Below are 21,501 nucleotides of genomic sequence, written 5' to 3'. Positions count from 1 at the left end.
TATTTTTAATAAATATTTTGAAATGGAACTGATGATTTGAACTGACTCGTTTGTCACTTTAAAGTGCAGGAGGACGCATTTGGATAAGCAAAAACTAAAATGAGCATACAATTAAAAGAACTCCTTGTAAACAGTCATAGAACTTTTATTTGGCTCTAATTTCATCTTCAAACCCTTGAGTCTGACCTTCATGTGTGTAGTTTGTAAATGGTCAAAAAATGTATTTCTCAATTAAACTCCAAATCAGATTTACAATACTGCGCTTTAAAAAAAAAAAAAAACCCTAAATAAGACATAAAGGAGAGGAATGATAAGTGACGTACAATATTAACACGTTACAATGGCTTTTAAACATGTTACACTTAAAATATAATCAACACAGTACATTAAGGATTTACAGGTGGCGTAAACATTTAACGGCTAATTGACACATCATTAAGAAACATTTTCTTGGTACTCTGACCCATGTGAAGCATTACTTGCACACACAAACACAATGCGGATAAGAAGAACGGTGCCGTCATTCTGCAGTGGTGAGAAAAACAAAACGAAAAAAAACAAAAAACAAAACAAGCACTGCAAAAGTGAACACTAACACAGGGTGAAAGGTCGACTGTGAAGTTGAATCCCTCCTCACATTATAGCAAGTCAACACATGACATCAAGAAAAGTGCCTAACTCAAAGTGCAACAGCAAGCTCTGAAGCCGTAAAAGCGACGCTTGTGAGTGTGTGAATAACCTCCAGAGGAGCCGCGGAAAGCAAAGAGAAGGACACGGGACCGATGCGGTGAAAACATCTCGTTGGACACGGAGCGGCCTGGAGAAAAAGCTCACGGCGCTCAAGTCATCCGGCTTGGCTCGCACGCTCCAGGACAAAGTGAGCGTAAACGTTGGAACACACAAACAACCACAGTTAATGCTGAATTATTTGGTGTTGCTGTAATTCTCTGGAACAGAATCAGTCTGTCAAAAAAAAAAAAAAAAATGCGTTGACGCTCCGCAGCGCCTGCCAGTATCAGGAGAGCGTGTGGGGCGTCCAGCACATGCCCCAGAGCAGTATGTCGGAGCCAGTCTGCAGAGGGCGAGGAGCACTTTTCCTGTTTGAACTTCACTGCAAAACTCAGCTTATAAGGAAATAAAGGAGGCTGGTGGTGAAGCTGCAAAACGGAGTGGAGCCGACATGGAGAAAAAAAACAAAACTGTAATATGAAGTCACACTCTTTTCATGTAGTGTTTGAAACGATTCCTCAACAAAAACTTGACGGAAAGTAACTGTTTAATAACGCAATTAATTCAGCACCATGGCAGTTATGTTCCAGAAGATGGATTTGGTACTAAATAAAAAAATAAAACCGCTGCTCGTTGACTGCTTGCTGACTTGTGCTCCTTTTTCCCTTTCTTGTCATCCAAGTTAAGAAAAAGACAAAAACAAAACACTTGTTTTTTTTTTGCATTTCTATATTTCAAGCGACTGTATTTAAAAAGATTGTATATTTCAGCACTTCATTTGCAAAAAAAGAAAAGAAAAAAAGTATAAAAATTCACAAAAGAATGCAAAAGAAATCTCCGAAATGACGCCGTGGTTTCGTTCTTTTCTCAAACTCCCCAAATCGACTCCTCATCAGAGCAATCTGGCCACAAACAAGCCCGACTGGAGTTAAATAGTTAAATAGATAAATAGTTCATTGGTACCTGAGCGAGGGCAACAAAGCACCTTTTAGAGGCGTAGCACCGAGGTGCGATGTTAGCCCCCTTTTTCGTGAGAAACTCCGTGACGTTTCCAAGTGTTCGAAAGGTCCCACAGAGAGTCAGTCATTAGTGCAAAAGAGAAAAGTCTCTGTCTTTTAGTGGGAGATGTCCATTATGCTCCAAACTCAGCAGTCCTTCTGAGTCTTTGGTGGTCTGTAGGGCAACGCCGGCGCGGGTCTGAAACAGGAACACAGACGTAGCATGAGAAACGTTTTTTTTTTTTTAAATTCTACACCGATCAGCCATAAGAAAGCATAAAGAGTTGAGTGAGTTTGACAAACATTAGACGACCACATAATTCCAGCTCAAGGTTTGTTCCTGGTCTGCAGTAGACATGAAAGTATGTATGTATGTAACACCAACATGTAACCGCTTGCTATTTATTGTAGGACGTGAAATAAAGAGGTTTTATATAGCTTTCGTTCCCGAATTCTTTCTTGATTCACCCCAATTCTAAATTTTTCTGTTGTAAATTTAGATAACCCCCAGCAAACCCGGGCACAATTCTAAAGATATATATAAAAATGGAAGGAACCATAACAAGCTATCGGCGGAATGAATGCAGTTTCTTTAATATATTCTGTCTCTTTGAGCCTACAAACCATCTCGGGGTGTTTGTCAAACTGCGGGCTTCAAAATTTCATTCCCTATCTCAACAATCTCAACCTGAAGCCAATTTTATTTTATACCTTTTGGAGCAAATACAGTGAAATGTAAAAAATAAATAAATAAATAAATAAATAAATAAATAAAATCCTTCTCCTACAGCTGTTGCACTATGCATGTTTTTACTAACTCACCCAGACAGCATGGCTTCGAGATTAATGCCAGTTATGAATGAGTGAATGAATGAATGAGTCTTTATTCCGAACATACAAATACAAACAACAAGAAACATTTGAATGAATAAAACACAAACGAAGAAACAACACAATCCACTTGATCTACATTTGTATGAATGAAAAGGAGCAGGAAGACGTAGTGGTTGGATTACAATGAGGTCATGGTCATTGTGTCTGCTACGTTTAGGATTTTGTTTTTTAATTATTAATGTTTTCTTTGAAATGTTTCCCAAATGTTTTTTTTTTCCCCAAGTTTTTCTGAAAATGAAATCCAGCAAAAATAAAGAATAAACTTCATGCTTCTTCAAAATCTCCACAGTGAAGCTTTTTCACCCAAACAAACCAATATACCAGAGAGACTGCTGCTTGCTTCCATTACTGCTCGACATTTCTTTTGTGTGTGTGTTTTTACAGTGTAAACATGCTTTTATTGCTAAATGAAATTTAGAGTTGTAAGACTGAATGTTAAACGCTTCGAAGCAGTTTACTTATAAACTTCTTCCACTATTCACTCCATCCGCAGGTATAAGTAAAGGGTACAGCAGCACATTATGCACAGAGGATAATAAATAAATGTCTCGCTTCCCTCGTGAAGCGCAGTATAGTGAATCTATTCGTCAACTTTTTTTTTCCATAATGGGAAAAAGTGAAGTGGTTTATTGAAGCAGGAAACATTGCAAATGAGCCAATCTCGTGGAAAGAACCCCCTCGTGGTATGGAAATAATCATCAGGGCAGCACTTTCAGCTGAAAATGGGAATATCCAGGAATACATTTAACATACAGCATGTGAGCAAACATGGATCAAACGAGCACCGAGAGAAAAGAGAGACTGGTCGGGTAATTAAGTTAATTCGCTGGTGAGTAGGAGCGATAAGAGTCCCTTACTCACACAACAATCATTAATTAAAGGTTTAATAGAAAAGTAATTCCTTTATGTTGGTACTTTTTGAAGAACCAGGTGCCCAGTTCTTTGTAAGTGACGCCACGACTGACAGAGCTTATATGACGCTGCACTGACCTGCTTGGTAAAGGGATGGTGGGCGGAGGCCTGGGCACGGTCGGCGTTGGAATGGGGAGAGGCCCAGCCCCGGGCATGTGGACCCCTGACGCTGTGACTCCGCGACCCAGCCGAGTGCTCCTACCCAGTGGGTCTGCAGGGAGGGGTTTCCTGGGGGGGCTGGGCTTGTCAAAGTCCTGAAGGAGAAAGGTCAAATCAAGTGCACGCGGTCAATATTCCATATTGGACACCAAATGCATAAAAAAAAACAACAAATCGAATAAAAATTGACCCAATACAAATTTGAACAAAGTGAACAAAACCCCCGATTAATAGATTTTCCCACCGTTAACTCCTCATGAGAATGGATTAGTTGTGTGCTGGTTTATCCGGACACGAAGACAGACACGTTTCACTAGAGGGCACTGTGTTATCAGTGTCTTCCCTTTTCGTTCTCACGTCGAACAAGAGATGAATCCCCCAATCTCCTCCTCCTGCTCGTCTCCACCTCTGTGGCAGTGTTGTGTGTGAGTGTAGAAGGTTATCTGGATGAGACGCCATCATGTGTTACTAATCTACACCGAGGAGGCGAGGCGGCGATAAACATCTGCTACCGGCTGCCCGGTTACCCTCGCACACAAATATATGCACAAAACCTCACCACACACATGCATGCACAACGACAGAGGAATAGGACATGGACAAATTTAGATTTATTGGTGCGAAGAGAAAAAAAACAAAAAACAAAAAAAAATCTGCATCATGCATGGATAAGATGTAGAGAGCTGGAAGGTTTTAAAGATTCATGAATGCAGACAAGACATGACTGAGTTTGTCACGTCGACATGCAGCATTGTTGCACCTGCGGCCGTTGCTCGCCGCGTGACCCAGGACGACTCAGACACGGTCCTGCTTCACGTCAACACGGCTTTGTAAGGAGGAGTTTTTACCCTCATAAACGTAACCTCGGTGAGCGATTACCAAATCACTGCATGCATGCGCTTGTCTTATACATCCCATACTTCTGTGGCTTGGGGCTCGTGAGAACTCCCAAGGACAATGCTCCCTCTGCTTTCCGGCGGGCAGTGTGAGGATACAGGATAGTGGAGAGACAAAAAGATGAATTCTAAAGAATAAACCTTCTGACCTTAACCTCCTCCGCCTTTTTGATGTTGCTGGAAACACCGACTGGGAAACTGGGATTTTTTTTTCTTCCAGAATGTAGGAAGATTCAAAATCTTGCCGTGACCTTCGACCCCTCACAAACCCACATTGTTTCAAGCTTGAAGTAAGTGAGTGATCATTGAATTGTTTTCCTATCATTCTCACGTTTCACCGAGTCACAGTTCAAAAATGGTCATTTGTTGTTTTTTTTCTCTCCAGGTGACATCTGTGAGACGTCAGGTGAAATGAAGATTCGTCACGCCCGGATTGGTCTGCGTGGTTTAGACATGCTTGCTGATTGGTTCTATTGAAATGGAAATTTTTCATAAGGACCTTTTTTGTAAATGAAGAGATTTGTATCACGACTCAGTGAGATTTAAAATGACAAACACCGTTCATCTTGTGCCATCAATAATATCACGGTTAATAACATTGAGGCCTTTCACCCTTTGTCTCCTGTTGTATTATCGTAGAGCTGCCTTTCTCCTGAATGAATCAGTTCCTATGAAGACTTTCTTCAACTCAGCAAAACTGGATAAGATACAACACCAAGTGGTGATAATTTGACACCAGCCTCACCGTCTTGTGGCAGATAGCCATGAAAGGAAATCTGTTCGCAGTCACCTGGAGTCGACTTAAAGGAGTCAGACACCCCATTACTATAATCGTATCTAATATTACCGACAATTAATATTATGAAACTGACAGAAAGAAAAACAAAATAAGTCTTTAAATATATAATCTAATCTGCAGAAACAATGTTCAGTAGTAAAAGTCTGAATTGTTTTGGTCATATTGACTTTTATTTTTCTAAAGCATGCTTGATAAAGTCATTTTAGAAAAGAAAAGCTGTTAACTGAACAAAAGCAATATCTTATTTATGTGCTTTAAGACTACTATTCAAACTTCTGAGTTGACTGGGGGAGGGAATTTTTTCCAAACTCAAAATGAGCTGAATCGTGCAGTTAACAGCCTCACAGCCCAGAGCAGTGCAGATTCAGTTACAAACAAGAGAAGCCCTGAAGAGAGTGGAGATGATATGATGCTCTAATCAGGTTGGGCTCAGCACAGCAGGCCTGTTTTATTCTGCATCACAAGCCCATGTGGATTGTACTTGAATTTAGGGGTAGTGAAAAAAAAAAAAAAATACAACCTTGTCTTCCTGTGATCCAATTAGTGGAACCCAGAAATATTAAGTGAAGCATCCACACATAGCGTACCTCCCACTGTGAGCTTTACTTTGAGAGCACTTCCACTGCTGAAAAACACAACACTTGCGCAATTTATGGACAGTAAAGCGAACACAGGCACTATCTGGATGTATAAAGGAGCGAAACAGACAAAAATATAAAGAGCCCAAAGGTGTGAATGGACGAAACCAGGTCTATTCTAATACCACTCTCGGCAAACACTGCCTCATTGTAACTGGAATCTTGGTGCTGTTCGCATGTCTTACTTCAAAATGAAGGATTGTGCTGCCTCTGTGGTTTGAGAAAGATCTATGAATCTTTGGCTTACAGGCACCTCTGAAAGCCCATAGGAGGGACTGAAAAACATGTGGTCGTCTTGCCAAAAACAAAACTATTTTCCCCAAGTTTCTGAAAAGATGACATTTCGGAAAGGCATGATGTGCACTCGATGTTGCAGTCCGCTCTCGCGGCGCACCTCAACTGGGCTGGAGCTCATTTGCTTCAAATTTATTCCAAGACTGCAGCTTTCTGATATGTATTTCTCGCCTCAGCCAGACAAGATAATAACAAACAGGTCTGTTTTTGAAAATACTGTGCTCCCACACAGTTTCTTTTCAACGTAATAAATGTGGGGGAGACTTCAGTCCTCTGATATGAATGTGGTTTAGGCAGCACAAAGACCGAAATGACAAAAATAAGTCTTTTAAATAAAACGTAATGGTACAGGCCAGAGCAGAGGCTGTGTCGAGTATTACAATAAGCTCCTGACGCACTTTAAAGACTAATATCCTTTACGTCCTTGCCTTACAGCCTGCTTCTACATCTCTAAGAGTGCTCTCTCTCCTGTTTCTGACCTACATGTGCTGTCAGTACTCACTCCGTCTGTTTCACCGCAGCAAAATGAGCTGGTGAGTATTACCAGGTAGTGACGTTTTGTCGGCTTGGCGTGAGCAGCCACTTTACAGAACAAACAGAGGCCTTCGAGCTGGTGCACATCTTCAGTTGGCATGAACTCATGACGTGCATCCACAGGTTAGATGGACAGCACAAAAGCATCCATAACTGGATGTGCTGCCAGGTAGTTCCAGATGTTTCTGGTGATTACAGGGAGAAAAAAGTGATTCACATTTATCTACCCTAGGTGTTATGGGTTTTTATTTTTTGGGTGATTTTCATTTTAGTTGGGAGGTTCAGAAATTCAGCGTAACACATGACAGAGAGATATGGTCTACAGAGGACACAAGTCAGTAGAACGGGTGGGAAAGGAGTCAAGCCAAGTAGTCAGATAAAGAAGCATAGCTTTGGTGATGAAGTGACAGACTCGACCATCCAGGAGAGCTGCTTTTCCTCTACATAGAGAGGAACTGGCTGAGGTGATTCCCACGAGTCAGCTTTAATATGTACTAATCATGACCAACAGGGAAGAGATCCTGTGTCCAGCCAGGACCCACTGGGTAGATTATACTATTTGGTTGGTCTACCATCCTGACTCCAATTGAAGTAAGTGGGGGAAAAAAAAAAAGATGGATTGAAGTACACGTTCCAATTATCTGTATTGGTGTGAGCTGAATCTCTCCAGTTGGCCCATTTTTGTCTGATGTTCACTTTTTTTTTGTCAGATAATGATTTGTTTTACATTTCTGGATCAAAAACCCAATAAATGAAAGCAAATAAGAAGCATGATAAACATTCAAATACACGAAAAAGGACATGGTTTCTGCAAGAGGGCTAAAAGGAGAAGACTTACTAATTTGATTTTGGCAATGCAACTGTGTCTTTAGAGGAGATCATATTCGCTGCTCCATTCTGGGGTCTATGGCTTACATTTTATGCTATTTGCCCCCCCCCCGATACAACGTGGGCAATCGGGAGTTGGAGACTTAGCTCAGAGAGCCATAGCTGTGACCAGTCAGGAGCAGATTCGAGCCAGTTTGTTTTGCTATCCTCAAGGCTTCCATTAACCCGATGCACTGGGTTGTAAAAGCTTAATAAACTCCTAGAACTATAAAATGTTGGTTTGACAAGTCCAGTAAATTTCTTCATTCATTTTCCACATTTGCTCTTGACAGTGTGATGCTGAACCTTGAAAGTTCACACACTGGTTCTCTACAGTTTTAGCTCTAAAAGTCCCCCATGTAATGGCTTCGCATTTTGGGTCGCGTCTTCATGTAACTATTTCCCTTTGTCTAACAGAACCACACATCTGTCGATTTCCGCTGCTCCCTGCCGTGACTCACACAGGGCCAATATTCTGTCCAGCTCTGCAGGTACCCGAATGGATCAGGACTCGGATCCACCACCAGAACAGGCCAGATGGATTTACTATCGCCACTGCATCCCGTACTGCTGCTTCAGCAAGAAGCCGCGCCTTACTCAGGAGATGGGCCACAGCGATGGAGACAGATTGAATTTCTCTGTCGATATGTGGGCAAGCGAACACACCGCAGTGCAGAAATGCTGGGGTATCCAACAACTTTGCTGCTACTTTTAAAAAAAATGACCAAAGGGGAACGTGTTATTTTAAGAGAACATTTGCTGTTCGATTGACTTCAGTGAAAACTTTCTTATAATTATATAAGGCATGCAAATAATGCAACATCATATTTTCTTGGCGTAAAATACATTCCGAGGAGGATTTATTTATAAATCACACTTTGTCTGGCAAAGTCTAGATACTCTGAATAGGAACTTTATTGTTTTAATCTAAAAATGTACTGAAATCAGCTCTGAAAAATCAGTAATGTCTCAAACTAAACACTCTTGCCAAGATGACAACATTGGGAATGCTTGAACTGTTCAGTGAATGAAACATGTCCATATTGGTGATTTGTACAATGTGTACTGTAAAATGTATTATGTTTTTAGCAGAATTGGGAGAAGGAACTTAACGTGGAAATGACAGAAGATGATTGGCTTGATATGTGTAAGACACACCAAACAACCTTCACGGATCTGGAGGGAGTTCTCCTGGAAAAACCTGGTGTGTTTCTTTATAATACCAAAGTTTAAGAGAAAACAATTAAATCGACAGCAAAAGTGTTGGAGAGAATGAGGAGAATCTGATGTGGATCGTTCACGTATCTTTTGGAATTCTCAAAAAATACTTTTGTTTTGGGAAGGGATTTTTGAAAAGCTGCAAGAAATACTGGGTTATAAGATTCAAATGTGCTGTAATGTACTGTATATGTGTACTGTATATTACAAAGATCCATACAATAGAAAAACAAACCCAGAAACTGTGACTGCAGGAAGGACGAATGGACAGCAAATAGAAAAAAAAAATGGACTGAATACAAGTTTCAAACTGGTGGAAAGAATAATTACTATATTCAACTGTAATGCTGATACCTAAACAAAAATGTGAGCATTTTACATTTTTGTTCTATGTATGTTTATAAAAGCCAAATATATATCTAAGTGGCAAAAAAAAAAAAGTATTATGTTTTCATGTTCTTTATGGTTAAAAAAAATACTTTCTGACTTACTGAAAATACTACTTGACTTTGGAAAGAGTGTTTCATTGAACGTCCTTACAAAATGCTCACTTCTCCTCAAAACATGACCTTGCTCGGGCACAGGGTGCCTGCTGAACAATCCTTTAATTCTAAATGCTTAAATCAAGATTTCTAAAGGACAACGGTATCCAAAGTCAAGAAGAAAACTTCCAATCTCTTTTTTAAAGCCAATGTGGGCGGTGTGGGCTTAAAGAGCTCCGAAAGATGGAAAAAAAAATGAACTTCTGCAAATGTATATATTATAAGCAAATCTTATCTTCTGAGGGAGGAATTGCTCTAATCTAAGATGTCAGCGTGTCCTTAAATGTCAAATATTCACTGAGAATGTCACATTTACCAAGAAAGAAAAAAACCTATTAAATTCAATTTCACCAGTTGAAAGCAAAATTGGTGAGTCATTAGTCTTTGGGTTCATTTTTACACTTTCTTGTTCTTCTCTTAGCATTTTTTTCACTATGGGTTGCAACAAGAGAGCATCTTCTTCCATTTGACTCGTATGTCCTTCTTCTCTCCAATAATAAAATAATAAAAGTCCTCACCAGGAGCATCCGTTTTCCGACATCTACGGCCATCATCCTTCCTTCAAACAAAACCAACTCAAGCTTGTGTCTCTCACTTTCCCACTGAACGCTCGGTCCACTTCATTCTTCAGTTTAATAAAAAGAAATAAAAGCGATGGCTAAGTAGTTGATGAAGACTTTCATTTCGAGACTCGTGGTTATGGCTTTAGTAAACAGACAAAAGTAATGTATTGTAAAATATACACAATTTGAACTTAATGGGCTATGCTGTATAAATATGGCCCATTAAAGATGCGGGTGATGAAAAAAGAAAAAAAAAAAGAAGCCACACACTGTGTAGAGTTTATGAACTCCTTGCGTAAGTCATGCAAGCGAGAAGCACTCATTAGAATCTTCGAAAACAAACCTGCTCTGCTCTATATGACGGCTGGTGGCGCGGCAGGCTGAGGAACGGCGGCACTTGAGGAGGCGAGAGCGAGGTGTGCGCCGGCAGGACCCTGTGGTGGGCCGGCAGAGGAGGCAGGGTGGGCTGGCCCACGCTCAGAGACAGCGGCATGGGGTGGCTGATGTGCAGGGGCTGATAGAGCGGCAGTCTGCGCAGGCTGTGAGAGTGGAAGTTGTGCGGCGGGAGGAGAGGCTCGGCGCTCAGGAGGGACGGCTGGAAGGAGGATAAGAGGGAGTGATTTTCAGTAATTCCACAAGTTGCAGCCAGGCATGACGGTGTGATATTGAGCCGGCGTGCTCGATGGCAGGAACCTGAAACTGAAACTCCGGACGTGACGTGTCAAAAATGTTAGGGTGAGGGAAGTTGGACAGCCATGATTGACACTGTGTTGTGAACCCTGTTGGACAGTTTTGTTTTCGGTCATGAAGTTATTTCTGGTATTAAGAAAAAAAAAATCAGATGTCAGTCATAAAACTGAAACACAGCACTATTAGAAGTGTGTGACCAAATGTTCTGACCAGCTGTTTGCCCTCTGCTGCAGAACAAACCAATAACACTTAAAATGGCCAGAAAGGATTTGGCTGCTGGACAACAGGCACACACACACACACACACACACACACACACACACACACACACACACACACACACACACACACACACACACACACACACACACACACACACACACACACACACACACACACACACACACACACACACACACACACACACACACACACACACACACACACACACACACACACACACACAATGCAGATGTCTTCCCAGAGATCTGCTGTGACTGACATCTGGACATCAGCGACTGGCTGAAGTCGTCACGGTAATAAGAGCGGACAAGCTGCTCGGGTGGACCGCACGCTATTAAAATTTACACTGAACGAATTTCCACACAATTATAGTACTGGATCTAACTTTTATACATGGTGCACGCTGATATGGGGGACACCACAAATCAAATCTGCACTTGTACTACTCGTACATATGAACGTATAAACACAGATGATAGGCGGTTTTACAGCTGCGCTTATCATTTTCAACAAAAAAAAAACTAAACTGAATCAACTCAACTCCTTTCAATAAAGAGAAAAAAAAAAACAAATTACTTTCATCACAAACGTGTATTCGAGGAGCTCACTTAACAACCCCCTGGTCATATTTCAATGGAATAATCCCTCAATTAAAGTTTCTCTCATTCCCATTTACAATAGCAATTAATTCTTCTTGGGGAGAGCGATACAGTGAGGCACAATCAATTACCCGGCTTTCGATCATCTTTAGTTTTGTCAACACGCCCAGAAGCATGACGGCCCTAAGCTGAAGCTCGGCTGCCGGTTTAGTGACTTGCTCCTATAAAAATGTCATTACAAAGGAAATCTAATGTTCTGTGACAGGAATAAGCCCCCAAATACTCATACGCAATAAAGGTATGGGTGCAAGTTGAACATGCTGTAGACACACTGTAAAGCGACTCACCTTATAAATGTTGGCTCCGCAGGGTTTGGGTGGAGGCTTCCGGTGCGGTGTGGGTCTGCACAGCGACTCGGTCCTGATGGGGCTGATGGGCCTGTTCGCTTCCACGGATCTACGGAACAAACGGCATCCGATCAAAGTCAAATCTGTATTTTCTTTAAATTCTTTTGATTTAGGATTATAGGTACATTAAAATCTGTCATCTATAACACAATTGGTATTTCCTAAGAAAGATATGGCATTGAAATTATTAAGTATTTTGTATTTGTACTACTCAAGATCTCCAGCAGTGTTCCACGCCTCACTGTGTGAAGTTTGCATGTTCTCCCTGTGAGCCATCGCCCAGTGTTCTGGGCACTGAGGTTAATTGGTGACAATAAATTGCCTCTGATGGACTCGTGATCTGCCCAGGGTCTCCTGTCTGCTACTGATCTTTTATCCGCATCAACTCTTCAGAACATGTCTGTAATTAGTAATAAGTAAGTGGTGCAGTAGTAGCTTCTTACTCATTTTAAATTCAGTGAAAAGCAAGCAGATAAAGATGCAAACTTTGCCTTAGGTTTTTAGCAGAAACCAAACTTTGAGCTCAAAGTTAAAAAAAAAAAAAAACTGGGGTTGAATTCAGGTCAGTGAAATCTATGAAAGGTTGAAATTGAGCTGAAGCTTGATGCTCTGTAAAAGTGATGTTCAGTGCTGATGAAAAGTCAAATCGATAATCAGGACTGAATGAAAATGCAAGGATTACATTTTTTTTTCTTTCTCTCCCGTTTCCTGCAGCTTCGAAAACACGCCACTGTGCAAAGATTATCCTCACCATCTGCTTTGCTTCTCAGAGAGACGGGTTACCTGAGTTTCTCCAGCGTGCTTTTCTTATTGGCGAAGAGGAGGCGCAGCAGAGTCTTCCTCTTCACAAAGACGACCACTGAGGCTGCCAGAAGGCTGACCAGGGTAACCAGGATTGCCACAACAATGAGCACACTGTCGGCTGATGCCATATATGACAACACGCACATTAATACACACACACGCACATCTACAGCACAGAACAATGACAGGACATAATGCAGGCTGTTATGGTCAGTAGCACAATTCACATTTCTCTCATCATCTATGCTCCTTACTTTTGCTCTTTTTTTTTGTTGTTTGTTTTTTTTTAAACACCACAATTTGAGCAGTATAGTGAAGGGGCGTCCAACATATTTCAGTTCAGGGGCCCACACACGTCGCAGTTTTGATCTGTTAGTCGGAACAGAAAAAAATCACAACATGATCCGTTTTTCTAATTAATGAAAATATTCAGTTTTAATTGTTGTTCAAGGAACTTTTAAGAATGCATTTGAACTGATTGATTCTTTGCACAGACTGATTTTGCTGTGTGATGAAAACCACATTTAATCTTTTATCTTATTCCCAGTACACAGAAGATATAATATAATTCCAGACTTTTTAAAGCTATTTATGTAACCCATAAATTATCAAAGATTTAATTTAAACAAAACTAAATATTCTGATTCACATCTGACAGACCTGTCTGAATTGTGCAGGTATGATTTTATTATTCAACTGAATTGATGAGTAAACCTCCATTATCATTTAATCACATCGTGTCTATTCTATTGTGTAGGATATTCTAAAAAGTGTCTCCTTTAATGGAGTTTTTAACAAATGCTACTACAAGCAGCCTGAAACTTTTCAAAAGTGCTTTCTGAAATCCTCTGCACTGCTGTTCCAGGGAGTGTTCCTCTTCAGACTAATGTTCAATAGAACTTTTTTTGCTACTCAGGCAAACAATTTGTGAAATCTTCAGCGTGCAGGTTTTTCACAAACTCCCAGTATGGATACGGATTTAATATTTCACTTGAAATCTGTTCACTGCAACATTTTGCTGCAAGCGGCTTTTCAGACCCACAGAGGAACCATTATGAATAGCAGCTTTTGAAAAGAATAAATTGCAGTTAATGTCTTTGTTGATTTGTTTTTCCTAATGCAATTCCATTGGCCGGATCAGAGGCCGGAGCTGCCTGGTTTGGACCCCTGAGCCGTATGTTTGACACCCCTGGTCGAACAGATCACTGTGTGCAAGAGAGTGTGTTGTTGTGGGAGGGTTACACAACCCGTCCGAACTGCACATCAATCCAGGAAAAGAGATTTAGAAGGTGCAGCTGGTAGTGCTTTGTGCTTTTCCCTGCTTATTTGTGGGCAAGTGTCTTTGTGTCTGGATGAGAAAGAATAGAGATTAAACTGTCTGCGCTACCTGCCAGTCTCATTGGCCCACTGTCAATGCTCCCGCCAAAGCCAGCTTTCTCACAGAACGGGGGGGCCCAGTGTGCTTCACAGTGGCAGTTCTTCTTGTTGTTGCACACCTGTAAAGAAAACAGTTTCACTGTATACTGAAATTTTGCGTTGATGCATCAAGATTAAAAAAATACACAAATGGGTTTCTAATTTTGATTTAGACACGGGCTTGGTGTGTGTGCAAACTTGGAATAGATAAAACATGTGCATGGGAGAGTCTCTCCAAGTAAAGCCAAAGTAAAGCCTCGGGTTTCCATGTGCAGAAGTCTGATCCAGGAGGATTCCCTGGTGAGGTAACGCCGTCCAGCTGTCAGAGGCGGGGAGAGGGAGCGAGGTACAGGAGAAGGTGTGCAGCTGATGGGGGATTTACATTTAGCACAGATGTACAGTCAAGTGCCTTCCCTGCCTCCAGGCCATGGGCGCCGCTTCGCATCGGGTGACAGGGTTAAGAGGCATTTTGCAGGCTCAGGGGGAGGGATGATTCGGTGTAGACTTGATTCTCGCGTGCAGAGAAATGCCCTAACATAACATGAGCAATCCACGAAGCAAATGCAATCTGTTCATTTTCTTAAAAGCAAAGCGTAAACATATCTGGTTAAGGTCTTGTATGAAATTACTGCACGCACACGCAAATGATGTAATGCATAGTTAGCCCAGTCTGTTAAATCCTGTCGAGGTTGAGATGTACACTGAAAATAAGTTAATCAACGATAGATTACATCCTCTCTATGCTCACTTCAAAAAGCAATAAATAATTCATAGTGTCTGAGGACATCTTGTATATTTGAAATAGTAATAAGAAGGGGCAGCAATCAGTCAAAGGATATCGTATTTTGTGCACGCATAACAATCAGGCACGATGCTCACTGGCTGACATCATTGTATTCATTGCATCCAACAATAGCCTTCCTATTTTGATTGATTTCTTTATTACTTATGTGGAGCTGACTTGAGTTCTTCAGACAGAAAAAAAGAAAAAAGAAAATTGCTTTCAACCTGCTTAAAAAAAGGATCATATCAATATTTAGAAATTGAAGTTAAAGCCTTGTAGGCAAACAATAATCTTCCCTAAACCCCTACAGTTAAATTTAAAGTTGCTACATTTCCAGTCAGGTCTGGTACGCAGTGTTGAAAAAAAAAAAAAAAAAACAGCAGACAAAGTGTTTTGGCAGAATTTTTCTACGAAAAAAGAAGAGGACATTTTTAAGAGGATTATATTTGTTGCCGACAGCCAATCAACAAGCAGCTGCTTCTTGTTGTTGTTTTATTGACAGTGATTTATTTCAGATGTCTTTGATAAATTACAAGATAATGAGAAAAAAACAACAACCTTAAAATGATGTGCAATTATAGGATCTTAGCTTTCTTTTTTTGTTGCTTGCTCTATAAACTGGCATATTAACAGTAGAGATTACTGGTTATTGCGAGATAATTGAGGCTGCGGTGAATGTTTAAACCACAAGCAAAACAACTAAGTAAATAAAACATAGAAGCCTCCTTTGTTGAATTATTAATACGATATGCTTAGAGATTGATTTCTGGGCAGAGAGTGTTGATGATGTTTCTGCAACACAATTACCACAGTAATCTCCCTCCACTGTATCTTCCCCTCGGTGTATGCTCAAAAAAATGATGGACAACACTTTAAGTAGACCCCAAATGATGCTGCTAAATTGGATTGATTGAACCTCAGTGGGCCGATGAAGATTGATTGCAGAGAACAGGAGCGGCTGCCATAACTCAGAGGCTACACTGTGAATACACTGTTACTTATTGCCATTGTTTGCAATTACAGGGGAGAGTGGTTGTTTTAATTTTTTGTTCAGCCGGTCAAAAAGTGACTAAATGGATCATCTTCATTCAGTACACCCCCCCCCCACCCACGCCCACCCTCCGTTTTACAGGCTCGTGACACAGTTACAATGCACACCTTAGTGCTAAGTACAGAGTTAATAGGCACTTTTGCACTCACCCCACGTGCGTTGCACTTCCCAGAGCACTCGAGCACGCCAAAGACACTGACATTCTGGCACTGCCTATTCAGGCACACCTTTGAAGAGAAAAGCGTCATTAAACAACACATTGGAGAGCTAATGAAGATGAACACAAAATCCAAGCCACAAGATAAAGAAATGTTTACAGCCCAGTGTGACAGGTGGGCATATCTGATCTACGTATGCACAGGGTCTGCCATTAAGGAGCATTTGCATTATCGATTTCTTCCTATTCACAGAGCAGACTGCAGCAACAATTAGCCACGTGTTTGTGTTGTGTTTGGGAATAATCACCGATTTGACTTAAACCTTTTAAGTTTTACCTCATGACTAAAGTTGGCATTTTCGTAGAGCTGTGCCTCAACCTGAGCAGATTCTCTTTCAGACGTGACGCTAGAGCGTTTTGCACAGGTAGCTACCGCGCAAACCGTAATGCTGTGATGGATGGGGAAAAAAAAAAAAAAAAAAAAAAGCACTGTGTGGAAAACATCAGACTGGGGAGAAAAAAGCCAGCTGCCGGTTTGCTTTTATGTAGAAAATAAGGCCTGCATTAGGCAAGCAGTTCCGAGCACTCATCTTTCCTCAAATTGCCGCGGCTGTGCAGGCCATGCGCTGCCAACTTAATGCCCTGATTGGCATGGAAAATACAAAACCTTTTTTTTTTTTTTTTAGAAGAAGAAGAAGAACAAAGGCCTGTGACAAACACCCACCTTCAGGCCATCGAAAATTCCAGATAACGTGCGGAGCTAAGTTGTGACCTGGGAGACTGTCGCCAGGAGACAAACTAACCTGGCTGGTGGCCATTTCGCAACACAAAGCTCAGAGGGGTTACTAAGGCTTTCTGGCACCAAGAGAAATCTGCTTGGCGAAACTATAAAAAAAAAAAGATTATAAGGACTGGTTGGACTCTGAGACCCCATCATTTTCTTCCGTACCTGCTGATGGAGAGTTTTGTTTGATATGCTGATTTCTCTAACGCTTTACACACACTGAGTACAACTATGTGATTCTCTCCCTTCATCGCTTTTTCTTATGATGCACTATAATCTATGAACTTTCTTTATCTAAACCACACATTTGTACAAAGTAGTTATTTTGTATTATTACGTTCAGGAAAATATTTTCTTTTCACAAGCTGCATGATTTAGAAAGCTTCTGGAAAACAAGCAGGTATGATCCTTGAACAGCATTTCACCTGAGACCATGAGGAGAGTGTAGAGGACGGAGCAGAATAAGGAACGAGGTGGAACTTCGCTACTAATGAGCAAATAATCCACCACCGTTAATGAGTTTCTTTAAATTTTAACATCTTCTTCTTCACTGACGTGGATCAGTGGGAGACGTTTTTGACGCCGTCAAGGAGGCGGTTTTACATCATTACAACCTTGCTGGTGGTCGGTCGGAGAACAGCTCTTATAAAGTCTTTTGAGGAGACCTTTAAAGAGGAAAGTGCTCCAGCTCAGAGATGGCAGCCGCTCACTTGGCAGGAACTGACCTGATGGGGAGGCAAACCTGAGAGGAGCGTCTGATGAAATACGTAACTGGTTTCTCTGAAGCACTTGTTGAGCTCGAACCGCGATCTGTACAAGCTGTGCATTTGTACTTGTTTCACTCTGTAACTTTAAGTGTCATTCTCTTTAGGTCTGCATAACACTGACAATGTCACCTTTTATTTTAAATATAGTATTTCATGAGCTTTAAATGATCAGACTCCTCTCATGTGGAATCAGTCTCTACTGTAACGATCAGGCTTAAAAAGTTTTTATTTGATTAACTTTATAACTAGGGCTGGTTCAAGGCAGCATCTTTTAGTTAAGCTGCTAAAGGTTTAGAGTGCTGGGAAACCTCGACTGCACTGAGCTTCATTTCCTCTCTCACTCCCCATACATACTTCACCATTACTCACTTTGTACCGTCCCGCAGGATCTTCAACTCTAGAACTTTGTGATTTGAGCCTCCTGCCCCATCACGTCAGTATTAATTTGCCTTCTTATGAAGGTCTGTGCTGTCCTCTCTTTTTCTCTCTTTCTATGCCCAAACCCTAACCAGAACATTAGAAACCCCGAGTCTGGTTTTGCAGATTTCTCTCTGTTAAAAGGAATTTGTTTGTTTTGTAATAATTGGGTTTTTCTCTATAAAGAGAAGGCTTTAAAGTAAAAACACACAAACATAACAACATCAGGCAGAGGAAACATGCAATCATAAATGAAAATTACGGATGAAAACTACAGACAAGAATTAGATTGTGTTTATTGTGTTTGCTGACACAAAAGTCCATTACTACATATTGCTATTCTGGTGAATAAGGCAAAGGTCATGCGTCAAAGTGTACCACCGCATGCTGTCTCACACAATGTATATAACACTTTGAAATTCAACATTGCACAAGTGAGACGGAATGTTAACGTCGGTATCCTGGGCCCTCCAGAGAAATCACATGAATTAATATGAAGACATTCATACCTGAAATGTGTCTTATATCAAGAGATCATGTCATATCTTAGCTGTATTATTAGGCCTTAAGCCCCCATTTTAAGTCTACACTTTATTTCAGTCAGTTTTACATGAATACCTATTGTAACTCTACATGAAGCTATGAACATTTCCAAAGTCCCAAGCTGTGAAGACACGACTGATGGTGCGCTTGCTAATATAAAACCACGCAGCTCAAGCAGCTCCACTTTTACCAGAACTCTTTGGATAATGGCCTGATTTGCCATCCAATCAACTTGTGATGGCCGTGTGAACACTATAATTTCAAAGCTGCAGCTGGTGTAAAAAGGGATGCACTTTGCATTGCACTACGATATGATCAAGCACGTTATGTTCGAATCCAAGAGTATTTCTTTGCAGTGTGTTAGTCATACGGTGGACACTCACCATGCTGTCTCCACATTTTGTCCCAGCGAGAACGAGTCCAGGGTCGGGCATGTCGTCTCCGAGGTAAACGTGTGTTCCTCGACACAGAATACGCCCTCCTTCTTGAAGCGGGATGTTGGTTTCAATAGACACTGCATTTGTGCCTATCACTGGGCGATTGGCTCCACCCTGACATTGGATTTTACCACACTTTGCATCCCTGCAAAGGCAAAAGCATGTAATATTAGAAGACACGGACAACAGCTCTTAATGGGGGGGAAAAAAAACTTTTCAAAAGCCCGTCAATCACTGACAAAGATAAGCAAGTGCAGAGAAAGATGAAAGACGAGCACTGCAATACTCCAGGCCTCCGGTCATTAAAGCAATTACATCAATTAACAAAGAGCTTGATTACAGAATTCACCCAAAGGGAGAAGATCTTTAGAACAATTAGCCGACAAGAATAGCATGAAATGATTCATAAATGCATTCTTAAACCATAATTTGCTGCTATCTTTCTCAAATTACGTTTTTCAGCAATGTAAACTTTTGTTTGAAGCTCACATGTCAGATTCCACTCCATAATGATGATTGCTAATGACACTACTTAAGCTAATTAGTTGTGTTTTGCGCAGCGATTCTCTGTACCTTTAATCCATCAGCGCAGCTGCGGAGTCTTACCTGGCATCACATTTGGCAAAGAGGCCTTTGGAATCCTTCCCACAGTTCCCGTAAGGATCCCCTGCAGAGTTAACTCTCTCGAAACAGATCCCAGGGGCCGGCTTGGCACCTGCATGCAAAGACACAATGAATATAGAGTCATCAGAATGAGGCAACGGATTCCGTCGCTGAAATGAAGCTGTCTCACACAACCCGGATTTTTAGTATCCGCTGATTTACCCGGTCCCCACAGGGTGATGCATTGTTGCTCATGAGTCTGGCAGATGCCGTTGTAGCAATAGCCATCAACATCGTAGCAGGCGTGTCCATCATGGAGATAAACGTTGGCGGGGCAGTGAGGGTTGGCGCCGGTACAGAACTCTGGCAGGTCACATGAGTTACTGGACTCCCGGCACATGGTGCCAGCTGGTTTGAGCTGTAAATACACACAGTGGGTTAAAGCCCCTTTCACACACTCCTCACCTCACTTGTTGGATCACGGCTTTTCAAATGTTTCACTAAGTCTTCGTTTCAAAGCTCAAGTTCAAAACTGCACGAATAACTATTCATTTCCATGTGATTTCTGGCTGAAGAGTCATGCGCTGTTCTCGAGCTGTGTGACCCCTGGTCGAAGAAAATTAATTTAAGAGGCGTAACAATATCAAAACCAGCATCTAATGCATTTATTTGCATGCATGGGTTTATAAATATTTGCTACATTTTGTGTATTTTGCAGACAGACGCATCATGAGCTCACTTTTCCTGACAGGTATCCAATCGCATGATTCAAAAAAGAAGGATTAAAAACATTCAAGTCTGACTTCAGACTGAAATTGACATTCATGCCCTATAGGTATTAATACATCTGGGTATTTAGTAATCCAATGCAAAAGATTAACTATGTTTTCATTGTGGACAGTTGATTGGCACAAATTGAGGGCGTTTAAGCTGCATCTCAAGTGTTCTAATTGATGTCTGACCCTTTAAAGAATAAAGAAACACGTGATTAATTCAGCAACTATTCAATGGATATCACTGCAGAAAAGACACTTGAATGGTGGAAATTGGAACTGGTTTTAGTCAAGGACCATGATTGACAATGAAGGATAATATAACCACTGAGCGTAAGATAAATATATAGGTCAGATGGAATGCTAACTGTCACAGATACATTTGCTAACTGTCATAATCAGTGGTTGATTCTTTCATTTTTCATTCTCACCAAAACCCTCCCTAGAAAGTCATTGAGTACATATTTTTTTCCTACAAGATGAAGCTGTATAAGACGAAAAAGAAAGCGTGGTGCCTCTGCATGTACTTTACCTTGAGCTTGATTGACCTTTAAATGCTATGAAGGCACTCATTTAATACCTGAGAAAACCAGTGGATCTTGCATTGCACAAAGTAACAGATGAGCCTTCCACGAATATATCGCACTTGTACAAAAGAAAATCCTACAAAATAATGTTTTCAGCTTGTGATACTCTCATAAAGCCTCATGCTGGGAGGTCAAACCTTTGTGTGATGCTATAAACAGAATGGAGGCTTTTAACCACCTTTAGCCATAGTACCTTTGCAAATGAGAGGAAGGACATTAGCAATGTTAGAAAAAGATTTTAATAAAAAGAAAAAAAAAAATTCACTAATAATTAAAGGGAGGTAAATCATAGCCCATCGATCTTGAACTTGTCCTCAATTGAAATCCAACTATTGAAATAGACTATACACAGCTGAAATGAGCTGACCTGAGATTCGGCATTATATACTCAAACCC

General features: G+C 41.0%; 1 protein-coding gene across 1 annotated transcript in view; it reads right to left on the bottom strand.

The window, feature by feature from the left end:
- Positions 1-187: 187 nt before the first annotated feature.
- Positions 188-21,501, bottom strand: part of adam12b (ADAM metallopeptidase domain 12b) — a gene marked incomplete at its 5' end in the record, with an annotated part of 87,328 nt that continues 66,014 nt past the window's right edge. The window contains 10 exons of the mRNA XM_080507951.1: positions 188-1,926; positions 3,612-3,787; positions 10,387-10,638; positions 11,923-12,031; positions 12,766-12,952; positions 14,174-14,282; positions 16,187-16,264; positions 19,089-19,287; positions 19,749-19,857; positions 19,968-20,163. Of these exons, the coding sequence (XP_080364077.1) occupies positions 1,875-1,926; positions 3,612-3,787; positions 10,387-10,638; positions 11,923-12,031; positions 12,766-12,952; positions 14,174-14,282; positions 16,187-16,264; positions 19,089-19,287; positions 19,749-19,857; positions 19,968-20,163 (1,467 nt within the window). The 3' untranslated portion in view covers positions 188-1,874. The remainder of the gene's footprint in view (positions 1,927-3,611; positions 3,788-10,386; positions 10,639-11,922; positions 12,032-12,765; positions 12,953-14,173; positions 14,283-16,186; positions 16,265-19,088; positions 19,288-19,748; positions 19,858-19,967; positions 20,164-21,501) is intronic.

This window comes from Blennius ocellaris, assembly GCF_963422515.1.
Source record: "Blennius ocellaris genome assembly, chromosome: 13".
Classification (NCBI taxonomy): domain Eukaryota; kingdom Metazoa; phylum Chordata; class Actinopteri; order Blenniiformes; family Blenniidae; genus Blennius; species Blennius ocellaris.
The sequence above is the reverse complement of the archived record's forward strand: the minus strand, read 5'-3'. Positions and strand labels throughout refer to the sequence as shown.